This window comes from Carcharhinus amblyrhynchos, chromosome 12 (genome assembly GCF_965287045.1).
Source record: "Carcharhinus amblyrhynchos chromosome 12, sCarAmb.v2.hapA, whole genome shotgun sequence".
Classification (NCBI taxonomy): Eukaryota; Metazoa; Chordata; class Chondrichthyes; order Carcharhiniformes; family Carcharhinidae; genus Carcharhinus; species Carcharhinus amblyrhynchos.
Window position 1 is genome coordinate 19,829,614 of NC_137335.1, and position 13,223 is coordinate 19,842,836.

General features: G+C 42.8%; 1 protein-coding gene across 2 annotated transcripts in view; it reads right to left on the reverse strand.

Annotated features, from left to right (window-relative positions):
* The window catches only part of sos1 (son of sevenless homolog 1 (Drosophila)), a 249,865-nt gene that overhangs the window by 73,343 nt on the left and 163,299 nt on the right, over window positions 1-13,223 (reverse strand). For both annotated transcript variants that reach the window (XM_080200167.1, XM_080200166.1), the window contains exons 7-8: window positions 1,919-2,029; window positions 1,717-1,815 (exon numbers count right to left, since the gene is read on the reverse strand). In XM_080200167.1, coding sequence (XP_080056293.1) covers window positions 1,717-1,815; window positions 1,919-2,029 — 210 coding nt within the window. The remainder of the gene's footprint in view (window positions 1-1,716; window positions 1,816-1,918; window positions 2,030-13,223) is intronic.

A 13,223-nucleotide genomic window follows, 5' to 3' on the forward strand; every position in this document is an offset into this window, starting at 1 on the left:
GGCGGAGGTGATAGTGGATGTCTTGGTGATTATTTTCCAAACATCGCTGGATTCCAGGGAAGTGCCGGAAGATTGGAAAACGGCTAATGTTACGCCGTTGTTTAAGAAGGGTGGCAGGCAAAAGGCAGGGAATTATAGGCCGGTTAGTTTAACGTCTGTTGTAGGTAAAATGTTAGAATCCGTGATCAAGGAGAAAATAGCGAGGCATCTTGAGGAGAATTGCTTGATAGAGCAGACGCAGCACGGTTTCCTTAAGGGGAAGTCGTGTCTGACAAATTTATTGGAGTTCTATGAGGATGTGTCTAGGGCAGTGGATAGAGGAGAGCCAGTGGATGTGGTGTTTCTTGATTTTCAGAAGGTGTTTGATAAGGTGCCGCACAAGAGGTTATTACAGAAGGTTAGAGGGCATGGAGTTGGGGGTAGGGTGTTAGCGTGGATAGGGGATTGGCTGTCAAATAGGAGGCAGAGAGTGGGGGTCAATGGGTGGTTGGTGACTAGTGGAGTGCCCCAGGGGTCAGTGCTGGGGCCTCAGCTATTTACCATTTATACAGATGATCTGGAGGAGGGAACCGAGTGTATGGTGTCGAAATTTGCTGATGACACCAAGATTGGTGGAACGGCAGATTGTGCGGCGGGCGTGGAAAGTCTGCAGAAGGATCTAGATAGGCTGGGCGAATGGGCCAGGAACTGGCAAATGGAATTTAATGTTGGCAAGTCTGAAGTTGTCCACTTTGGTAGGAATAATGGTAGGAAGGACTATTACTTATGTGGCGAAAAACTGCAGCATGCGACGGTGCAGAGGAACCTTGGGGTCCTTCTGCATGAGTCGCAAAAACCCAACCTGCAGGTGCAGCAGGTGGTCAGGAAGGCTAATGGGATGCTGGTCTTCATAGCGAGGGGGATTGAATATAAAAGTAGGGAGGTCTTGCTGCAGCTGTATAGGGCACTGGTGAGGCCGCAGCTGGAGTACTGCGTGCAGTTTTGGTTGCCGCACTTACGCAAGGATATTTTGGCCTTGGAGGGAGTGCAGAGGAGGTTTACTAGGCTGATACCAGAGTTGAGGGGGTTGAACTATGAGGAAAGGCTGAATAAACTAGGCTTGTACTCGTTAGAGTTTAGAAGAATGAGGGGAGATCTCATTGAGAACTATAAGATGATGAATGGGATGGATAGGATAGAGGTGGAGAGGCTCTTCCCGCTCAGAAAGGACAGTAGGACTAGAGGGCACAGCCTCAAGATAAAGGGGGGGCAGTTTAGAACGGAGTTGAGGAGGAACTTCTTCGCTCAAAGGGTGGTGAATCTCTGGAATTCTCTGCCCGTTGAAGTGGTGGAGGCTGCCTCGCTAAATATTTTTAAGACGCGGGTAGATAGGTTTTTGATAGGCTAGGGGATTAAGGGTTATGGGGAGAGGGCGGGAAAGTGGAACTGAGCCACGACAGATCAGCCATGATCTTATTGAATGGCGGGGCAGGCTCAAAGGGCTAGATGGCCTACTCCTGCTCCTATTTCTTATGTTCATCATGATGTATGATTTATCATTTTTTTTCAAGCTCTAGTAAAAGTGTAGTTGTTATTCCATCCTTTGTATGTTTTTGAGAGATAAGTAGTTTATCAAACATTTAATAACATTTGTTACTTTATGCTGTATGTACGTTGCAACAGTTCTTTAATGTCGATATACGATTTATGTTTTAAATAAATAATTCCTATTCATACCTTTAGGAGTTCAAAATAATGCAGGCAATGGTAAACAGGTGCCAGTAACAGTCTGGGAAGAACATATTGCACAGCTTCTTTGAAACCTTCACCTATTGACTGAAATTAAATACATCGATTAGTTTTGTAGAATCTAGGTTATATTTGTAATTGCTGCACAAGAGGCAGAATTTTAGTTGTTCATAGTTGTGAAAATGCTCACCTGCAAGTAGAATGCAGCTCCTGGCTTTGATAGGAGGCTGAGAAAATGATCATGAAAGCCAGGCCGTAATATGTCCTGTGCATAGTTTTCATATGGATCAAACGCTAATTCCTGAAAAATGTCAAATATAGCTGCCTATCAACATATCAGGAAATCAATCAATTTATGAGCACTCTAAGAATGATTAAGGCAAAACATTTGCAAACAGAAGAAACAGAAATTTGTAAAGCAGCTTGAAGATGATCAATCTAGAAACTAGTCTTTAGGAAGATGTGGGGATAATCTCATGCAACTACCCTTGAAGTTTATTTCAATTGAAGCTTTTGAAATAGCTTAGGAGTTCAAAAGCAACCTTGTAGAACCAACCATCTTAAGTACCTAATTTTTTTTTAATATTCTGATTAAAGTAAAACTGCAAAATTTTCCAAACATTCATTTTCAAAGGGTAACACTACAGATGAGAACATTTCATCAGGAAAATTGGTAGTGTGATAAATAGTGAGGAGCAAAGCCTTAGATTACAGGATGATATAGATGGGCTGGTCTGGTGGGCAGAACAGTGGTAAATGGAATTTAACCCTGAAAAGTGTGAGGTAATATATTTTGGGAGGACTAACTAGGCAAGGGAATATATAATGAATGGTTGAATCCTAGGAAGTAAGGAGGTTCAGAGGGACCTTGGTGTGCGTGCCCATAGTTTTCTGAAGATAGGACAAGTATATAAAAGGTGGTTATGAAGGCATATGGGATACTTGCCTTTATTAACCAAGGTAGTGAATATAAGAGCAGGGAGGTTACGATGGAGCTGTATAAAACGCTGGTTAGGCCACAGTTGGAGTTGTGTACACAGTTCTGGTCACTGCACTATAGGAAGGAAGCGATTGCACTAGGGAAGATGCAAAGGAGATTCATCGGGATGTTACCAGGGCTACAGTGTTTCAGTTATCAAGAGAGACTGGATAGGCCAGAGTTGTTTTCCTTGAAGCAGGGAAGGTTGAGGGAGGCATATAAAACTATAATGGGCATAGATAGGGTGGATAGGAAAGAATTTTCCCCTTAACACAGGGGCCAGTAACCAGGGGGGCACAAATGTAAGTTAAGGAGCAGGAGGTTATAGGAGTTGTGAGGAAAACCTTTTTCACCCAGAAGTCGGTGGGAATCTGGAAATCACTGCCTAAAAGGGTGGTAGAGGCAGAAATCCTCACAACATTTTAGTAGTATTTAGATAAGGACTTGAAATGCCATGGCATACAAGGCTATGGGCCAAATGCTAGAAAATGGGATTAGAATAGATAGATGCTTGATGGCTGGTGTGGACACGATGAGCTGAAAGGCCTCTTTCTGTGCTGTAAACTATGACTATAAATGTGATAAAACATCCAAGGATGCCTCTGAAGGGAGAGTGGACACTGGAAGAGTTAGGGGCTGTATTCAACGGAATTAAGAAGATTCTGAAAGTGAATAAGGATATAGCAGAAGATAAAGGTAGGAAGAAAATTCCAAGGTGAAGTAACGCGATGACTGAAAGTGCTGGCATTCGTGCTAGAATAGAGACAAGGTGGGGATGCACAGTTGATCAACTTCTGGCGAGCAAAGGTATATACTGAATTAAAAAACGGAGAAGGGTGCCAAGTTTGGAAAAACAAAACAATGGAGAAATTTGCAAACATGGTTCAGAACTGTAACTCGATATAAAGGAGATCAATAAGGATAAGGTTAATAAATGAATAGACCTTAAGTGTGAAATAGGCATAAGCAAAAGGTTCAAGGTTCATGTCAAGGTTTCCACCCACAGTCCAAAGACATGCAGTTTAGGTTGATTGGCCATGCTAAATTGTCCCTAGTGTCGGGGGATTAGTAAAATGAGGGTTACGGGAATAGGGCCTGGATGGGATTATGGCCGTACAGATTCGCTGGGCCAAATGGCCTCCTTCTATGCTTCTAGGGATTCTATGATTCTATAGGAAAACTCCATCCAGAATAACATCAGAACAAACACTATAAATTTCAAGTGTCATTTGAGATTCAGTTTGAGATTAATTTTTCCCTCAGAATTTGATTAAGATCTGTTTGATAGCCACTTTGCAACAGCAAATCAGGTTTTCAAGTAGGGATACAACTGTACAAGAGTTGTAACTGAATACAAGCTGGTGAGTCAAAGAGTTTTACAGATTTTTAAGGTTGTCAAATGAAAAGCACTTTGTATTTGCAACCTTTTCCATGAAAGGAAAGCCTCAGCAACTCTATTTGTATCAACTAAAATAGCCATGTGAACTGAAGGGCAGCATCAACTAGTTTCATGACTTCCATTTTAAGGCTGTTATGAATTCCAAGTAAAAAGTCTGACAACACCAGGTTTTAGTCTAACCTATTTATTTGATAATATACTCACAAGCTTTCGAGGGGACTGCCTCTTCGTCAGGTGAATGGAGAGTTCTGGCCTCAGACAGAGCATATAAAGCACAGACAGTTTAGAGATTACTGATTAAAATGCGAATCCTTACACCTAACCTGCTGTTCAAGACCTGAAGTGGCTGATAATGTGAGTGGAAGGAGCACTGATCACAGTTTAAAGAGATGTGTATTGTCTCCAGACAGTACAGTAGGTGAGTAACCTCACTTACTGTACTGTCTGGAGACAATACACATCTCTTTAAACTGTGATCAGTGCTCCTTCCACTCACATTATCAGCCACTTCAGGTCTTGAACAGCAGGTTAGGTGTAAGGATTCGCATTTTAATCAGTAATCTCTAAACTGTCTGTGCTTTATATGCTCTGTCTGAGGCCAGAACTCTCCATTCACCTGACGAAGAGGCAGTCCCCTCGAAAGCTTGTGAGTATATTATCAAATAAATAGGTTAGACTAAAACCTGGTGTTGTCAGACTTTTTACTGTGTTTACGCCAGTCCAACGCCGGCATACCCACATCATGAATTCCAAGCTCATTGAAACATTAAATGTGGGCTGGGAAGCCAAGACTGACTCCGTTCTGAAATTCAGCAAGAGACACCTCAAGCCACATTGCATCTTGCTTCAACATTAAATGGAAGAAATAGAGCCAAATCAGTTAGTATCAAGAGAAAGATGCTGTCAGAACAAAAATGAATAGCATAGCATAAATAGCCAAATCTACACTCAATTCAGAACAAACTGAGCCAACTAGCTGCTGTCAGCAACATGCACATGTTGGAACTTGGGTTTTAGTAGCACTGGAATACCGTAATTCTATTGTTGCCAAAATCAAACTGATGTTTTGCAGGTTTGACATTGTTCATATAATGTGTATTAGTGGGAAGGCAAAAATCTTGAATAAAGGCCATCTTCTCTTGTACTTTCTCTTTACTAATGCATTGTCACACTGAGACCTAGCTGTGCATGAATATCCGGAAATAAGAAGAATATGAGATTATACTCATATAAATGTGAAATACTCAGACATCTAGTATATGATTAGTCAATGCCTCACTGCCAAGTTGATGATCACAATGGCCGTGTGTCCGCAGTGCCGCGTCTATCCTCAAGATTGCCATAATCTGCACCTGCAAAGAAATGTGTGGTCATTCAACCAGGAAACACCAAGGCTGGTTTGATGAGAACAAGGAGATCTAGAAGTTGGTAAACTACAAGCTCAAGACTTTCCTGAACCTGAAAAAGCAACAAAACTCAAAAGCAAGAAAGCAGAATTTACAAATAACTGAAGGCTGAGGTCCAGCAGTTAGCTGACAACCATGACGAATGAGGTTTCTTTTGTGCAGTCAAGACCACCTATAGCTCAAGCACCCAAAGCACCACCACACTGCTGGCCAAGAATGAAGAGGCGTTCACCAATCCCTTCACCTCTGTTTCCAACAACAGTGGGACTGTGAAAGGACTGAGAAATGAGGGGAGCCATTTTAAAAACTATTTTTAGAAAATGTACATATTATTGAGTTGAAGACTAACCTCATGCTTCAGCTCGTAATGTCAAAGAGTTGTGGTTTTCCTGAAATATACTACACTGAAAATTCTTGCTGCTACCAAGGGTAGGCCATGCAGCAGTAAGAAGTGGAAGCTATAGCCTATGGACAAGATAAGTACAAATTTTTTTGGGCAGAGGGGCAAATGCTGGAGCTTCACTGCTCAGAGGAAAATTCCAGTCCAGTAATTAGCACATAACAATCTTTCATTCTCAAGGAATCCCTCGTCTTACCAGGAACTATTCCATAAGAGATCAACTAGCATACATAAAATCTTGCATCAAGTAGAATGCACTACTTGAACAAATGGTGGAAGATTCAGTCGTAATTTTTAAAAGGGGATTTGATGTACACTTCAAATTGAAAAGATTACAGTGGTCTGGCAAGAATGGGTGTATTGGCCAGTGGAATGAGAACAATTGAAAAGCTCTTTGCACAAGCTGTCATGGGCAGAATGATCTTCTTTTGCCATGATCATAGTGTGGAAATTTTGTGTGTAGGTGCTGCATACAATTTACAATAAACAGGATAAAGCCAGTTTGTGTTAATAACACCTCCCTCCCCCCACCACACACACACACACACACACACACACACACACACACACACACACACACACACACACACACACACACACACACAAGCCTTTGATTCCCTTGTCTGGCAAGAATCTACCTCTGCCTTAAATATTCAATGATCCTGCTTCCATCACTTTGAGGCAGAATTCTAACGTCAGATAACCCCCAGACAAAAAAATTGTCCTCATCTCTCTCCCAAAAGAGAGATCACTCATTTTAAAACAGTATCCCTTAGTCCTGGACTCACCTAGAAAGTAAAACATCCTTCGGTTTCCACCTTGTCAAAGCCATTCAGGGTCTTATTTATTTCAGTCAAGCTTAAAAGTGAATAAATCTCCAGATCTGGATCAGTTGTGTCCACGGCTGGTGTGGAAAGCAAGGGAGGAGATTGCAAGGGCTCTGACCTGAACTTTTAATTCCTCTCTGGTCACAGCAGAGCTACACACAGTAAGAAGACTCACCAGGCTGTGTAGAAACTTGATGTCTGTGTCAATATGTGCAACCTTCTTGGAGATCCTCTCCACTCGGAGCCGGTAGTTTGCGGCATCGATGATAGCCATGATATCGAGATGCTGGCGTTGGACTGGGGTAAACACAGTAAGAAGTCTCACAAACCAGGCAAACTGCTGGTGTTGTGAAAGGCATGGGGAGATCAGGACAAGTTGCTGATCTGGACACTGAAAAACTCAAAGCTCTCGACCATTTCTTTGTCTCCATTGATATAGACACGGGTATAGTTAACATTGCTGCCTCACAGCGCCAGGGAACTGGCTTGGGTCACTGTCTTTGTGGAGTGTGCTCCCCGTGTCTGTGGGTTTTCTCTGGGTGCTCCAATTTCTGTCTGAAAGATGTGCTGGTTAAGTGCATTGACCTAAACAGCGCTGGAGTGTGGCGACTAAGGGAATTTCACAGCAACTTCATTGCACTGTTAATGTAAGCCTTGTGACTAATAAATAAACTTTAAAAAAAACTTAAAAAGGCATGTCCTCCACTACGCTTCCTGAAGCCAATGGCTATCTTCTTTGTTTTGTTGACTTTGAGGGAGAGATTATTGTCATTGCGCCAGTTTGCCAAATTCTACATCTCACTCTTGTACTCTGTCTCATCATTGTTTGAGATCTGGCCCACTATGATGATGGTGTAATCAGCAAACTCGAAAATCAAGTCGGAGGGGAATTTGGTCACACAGACATAGTGTATAAGGAGTATCGTAAGGTGCTGAGGACACAGCCTTGTGGGGCACGTGTATTGAGAATGATCGTGGAGTTCTTATCTGTTCTTACTGACTGCAGTCTGTGGGTTAGGAAGTTCAGGATCCAGTCGTAGGAGGGAGGAGCCGAGGCCCAGACCATGAAGTTTGCAAATGAGTTTCATAGAAATAATGGTGTTGAAGGCTGAGCTGTAGTCAATAAATAGGAGTCTGACATAGGTATCTTTGTATCTAGGTGTTCCAGGGTTGAGTGCAGAGCCAGGGAAATGGCATCTGTTGTGGACCTGTTGCAGCGGTAGGCAAATTGTAGTGAATCCAGGCAGTCCAGGAGGCTGGAATTGATTCGCGCCATGACTAGCCTTTTGAAGCACTTCATAATGATGCATATCACAGCCATCGGGCAATTGTCATTAAGGCACGCTGCTTGGCTTTTCTTAGTTACTGGGATGATGGTCATCTTCTTGAAGCAGACAGGGAGCTCATATTGTTATAATGAGAGGTTGAAGATGTCTGCAAATACCCCCACCAGGTGGTCCGCGCAGGATCTGAATGCTCATCTGGGTATCCCATCTGGGCCTGTCGCTTTCTAGGAGTTGACCTTCGAGAAGGCTGCTCTGACATCTGCAATGATGATCCCAGATACAAATTCATCTGAGGCTTCTGGGGTGGAGGGCATGCACTTGCTGACCTCTTGCTCAAAACAGGCATAGAATGCATTGAGTTCATCAGGGAGGCATATGTTGGTGCTGGCGATTTTACATGCCTTCATCTTGTAGCCTGTTATGTCTTGTGGACTTTATCATAGTCGGCGGGGGTCCGTGTAGCTAGCCTGGGACTCTAGTTTGATCCAGTACTGTCTTTTAGCATTTTTGATGGATCTCCTTAAATCATATCTGGCTTTCTTGTATAGGTCAGGGTCACCTGACTGAATGCCTCAGACCTAGACTTCAGCAAGCAGTGGGTATCCCTGTTCTTCCATGGTTTCTGGGCGTGTTAGTAGGGTGGTGAAATAGGCACATGGGACACTTGCCTTTATCAATTAAGGAATAGATTACAAAAGCAGAGAGATCATGTTGGAGTTGTATGGAACTTTGGTGAGGCCACAGCTGGAATACTGTGTGTAGTTCTAGTTGCCACATTATAGGAAAGATATGATTGCACTGGAGGGGGTAGATTCACCAGGATGTTGCCTCAGAACATTTAAGTTATGAAGTGAGGTTCAATTGGCTTGGGTTGTTTTCGTTGAAGCAGAAAAGACTGAGGGGTGACCTGATTGAGATGTACAAGGTTATGAAGGGCATGGACAGGGTGGTTAGTGAGCAGCTAACCGTTCCCTTTAGTAGAAGGGTCAATTACAAAGGAAACAAGTTCAAGGTGAGGGGCAGGAGGTTTAGGGGGGCTATGAGGAAAAACCTTTTTATCCAGAGGGTGGTGACAGTCTGGAATACACTGCCTTGGAGGATGGTAGAGGCGGGTTGCTGGATGAACACTTGGCATGTCACAACATTCAAGATTATGAGCCAAGTGCTGATAAATGGGATTCAGTAGGTAGGTCAGATGGTACAGATACAAAGAGTGAAGGGCCTCTTGTGCACTAACAATCATAGTCATTTTGTGAAGACAGGCAGTCAGCACCCATTGGAAGGAGCACTCTGAAGAACTCCTTAACAGACTTAACCTTCAACACAAGTGTTTTCAAATCCAGCCCACAGCATGCTGCCTGTCATCATCTCAAGATGATCCCAACCAGCATGATGTAGAAAAGGCCATCTGACAGGTAAAGAACAAGACAGATGGAATCCCTGCCAAAGCACTAAAACAAAGCAGAGATGCATTATTGGCATGAATAGATGACCTAATTTCCCTTATCTTGAAGGAGGAGAACATGCTAGGAGATCTCAGAAAATGATAAATCTGAGGAATATCTTTGTCGACCTTCAAAGATTTGTTACCATCCTCTGCCTGTTCCATGATGATGTGCAAGCCATGAACCTGACTTATGGATCCACCGCATACCCAATTCATGTTTGGACTGGGATCAAGCAAGGCTGTCTCATTACACTCCTCTATCTGGTTTGCTACATGCTCTATCTCACCCCCAACAAGCTCCGTACTGGAGTGCAGCTGAACTACAGAAAAAACTGTTCAACCTTGGCATCTGCAGGCCAGGTCCAAAATCATCCCATCCTCTGTCATGAACTACAGTACAGTAAGAAGTCTCAGAACACCAGGTTAAAGTCCAACAGGTTCATTTGGTAGCACAAGCCACAAGCTTTTGGAGCATTGTCTCACATCATAAACTACAGTATGCAGACAACACTTACATCTGCACAAACTGGAAGGCCAAGCTCCAAGCAAGCCATTTTCAACACCATTACTGAGGCACATGAGAGCACGGGTCTTGCACAAAAACATCCATATGGCAAAAGGTCCTGTATCAACCTGTCCCCCCACCACATAGCAGCACTACCCATGATTATGATCATTCACAATGAAGCCCTGGACAGCGTGGGCTGCTTTCCATACCTTGGGAGCCTACTGTCAACAAAGGCAGACGTTGACGAATAGGTTCAACACTGCCTTTAATATGCCAGCATACCGTTCGGTTACTTGAGGAATGGAGTTTTTGAAAAACCTCAGGACTTCAGAACTGGTATTAAGCTCATGATCTACAGAGTAGTAGTGATATCGCTCCCCCCCTCAAATTGCTCAGAAATTGGACAAATGTACAGCAGGCATCTCAAATCCCTGGAGAAGTAAAACCACCAGCACTAGCTTCACAAGGTCCTTAAAATCCATTGTCAGGCTAGGCAGGACAACAGTGTTTTCCATCAGGCCAACATCCCCAGCATCAAAGCATTGACCATATTTGATCACCTCTGCTGGGGTAGGCCTCATCGTCCATATGCCTGACTCAAGACTGCCAAAACAAACACTCTACGTGGAGCTTCAACATGGCAAGCAAGCCCCAGGAAGGCAGAGGAAACACTGTAAGGACACCCTTAAAGCCTCGTTGAAAAAGTGCAACGTCCCCACTGACATCTGGGAATCCTCGGACTAAGATTGCCTGAAATCGAGGAAAAACATCATGGAAGGAGTTGAACAGAATTTAATTGCTGCCAACAAGCCAAGGCCAAGCGTTGACAGCAGAAGGTGTGCGTGGCAACCTAGGCATGCCAACCACCTGCTTCTCCAATTATTGCCTGCCCCACCTATGAAAGAGACTGTAGGTCATGCTTTGGAGTCCTCTTGTTAACTAAAAACTAATTTTTAGTGTGGAAGCAAGTCGTCTGAGTGACTGCATAAGAATAATTAGGTTTAAACGATCACCGATTCTAGCTGTATCTAGATATAAACTAAACATAGAAATATAGAAAATATAAGTAGGGTAGGCTATTAGGCCCTTTGAGCCTGCAACACCATTTATTTTGGCCATAGCTACTCGGCAAATTCAATATCCTAATCCCACTTTCCCCCAATATCCCTTGGTCCCTTTAGATCCCAGAGCTATATTTAATTTCTTCTTGAAATCACACAATGTTTGGCCTCAATTACTTTCTTGATAGTGAATTCCTCAGATCTACCATTGTCTGGGTGAAGAAGTTTCTCCTCACCTCTGTCCTAAAAGGTTTACCCCTTATCTTCAAACTACGACCCCCAGTTTGGACTCCTCCACTATTGGGAACATTCTTTCTGAATTCACTCTGTCAAATTCTGTTCAAATTTAATAAGTTGCTACGAGATCCCCTTTCACTCTTCTAACCGTCAATGAATACAATCCTAACTGACTTTGTCTCTCCTCACATGACAGGCCTGCCATCCCAGGAATCAGCCTAGTAAACCTTTGTTGTCCTCCATTTGTAGCAAGGACATTCCTCCTCAGGTAAGGACACCAAAACTGCACACAATACACCAGGTGTGGCCTCACCAATGCCCCATAGAACTGCAGTAAAACATTCTATTCCAACAATCAAATCCTTTTGCTATGAAGGCCATCAAGCACTGAATAAAGAAACATTCCAAGACAACAATCAAACAGCATGATACTCAAGCAATTAAGGACCGAATGTAAATCCATGAAGTATAATATTCCAAAAATTCAGGAAGAACTAGGAAAAAAATTAAGTTCCTATTTGCCTCTAATGAAACACGAAGCAGAAATCCAAATGCTTACAAACGTCCTAAATGAAGACTTTGCTAACAGCGCAACATGAATGAAGACAAGTATTTAAGAAATCAAAAGATATTTCAGTGCACAATTAAGGAGTACGCCGGGACAATTTTTCCAATACACATATTCATAAAATTTGTAAAAGTGCATTCATTACACAATAGTTCAAATTTGACAATATATAAAATGCAATACAATTTCAATACATGAAGCATATCCCTATACCTACAGTTACCGGTCATATTTACAGTTCAGATTGAAATTTAATGTCAAACATTATATGATGCATACAACATTAGAGGTTTTATGTGGATTCCAGCCTCAGTACATACTTTGATCGGAGGGCCTTAGATTTTAATTTTAGAACCAGGAATATGCCAGTGTGCAAGACTCAGGCATGCACAACTTCTTGCACTTGTTTTGGGCTGAACAAATGAATCTTTTCTCAAATTAATGGGCCTCTAGCAATGGTTGATTTTCATCTCAGTGGGGGGCCTTGGGACCGTTTTCTACATAAGAGTTACTTGGATGAACTGCAACAAAAACAGCTGCATCTCTTTCTAGACATTTTTTGCACAGTCACATTTCAAATGGAGGTCTCTTCCCCATCGTAAATTCCTCAAGGCAAGTATACAATGATGCTGAAACTCTGTGTGTATGAAGGATGTGACAAGAGGGGTCCTTGTCACCATCAGCTATGTTGCATCTTGTGCTTGGTTGAAAGTTCTAGAAACAAAGCACTCCGTCAAATGACTTGCTTGGGGAACCATTCGACAAGATCCACATCGCCTTTTCCTTTAGTGACCTTGAAGAGATTATGGCAGTTTTGACCTTAACAAAGTACCAAGTTAGAAACATAATCTGTAGTGTCTTTCACACTACTTAGCTTTATGGAATTGAGATTCATTTAAACTGCGTAGAATTTCACAGTCCAATTCTCAATGCGATCCCAAGTTCCTACATACCCATAGTATTAGCAAACCATTCACACTGCAGCTGGCCTGAGAGCGCTGTCCTGGTCACTGACAAGGGTGCTGTTCCACCAGAGTGACACTATAACATTCATATAAGCAGGGAGGTTTGGGCTGATCTCCAGTGGGGCTACCTTTCCCTCCTATTCTTCACAGAGGACACTGTTGCTCCTAACTTCCTGGAGCTACAGTATGTTGGGCGCTTCAGTGTGCCATTAGTAGTGCAGGCAGGAAACTGAGCTAAGACCACAACGAGATCAGCCATGATCTTACTGAATAAAGAAGCATGTTTGAGACGCCAAATGTCCTACTCCTGCTCCCATTTCTCATGAGTGAGAATGCTAAGCATAGTCCTTTATTATCATACATTGCTTACAGTTTGCTCCCAAATTTTATTTGATAGCCAGCCTTAAAAAAG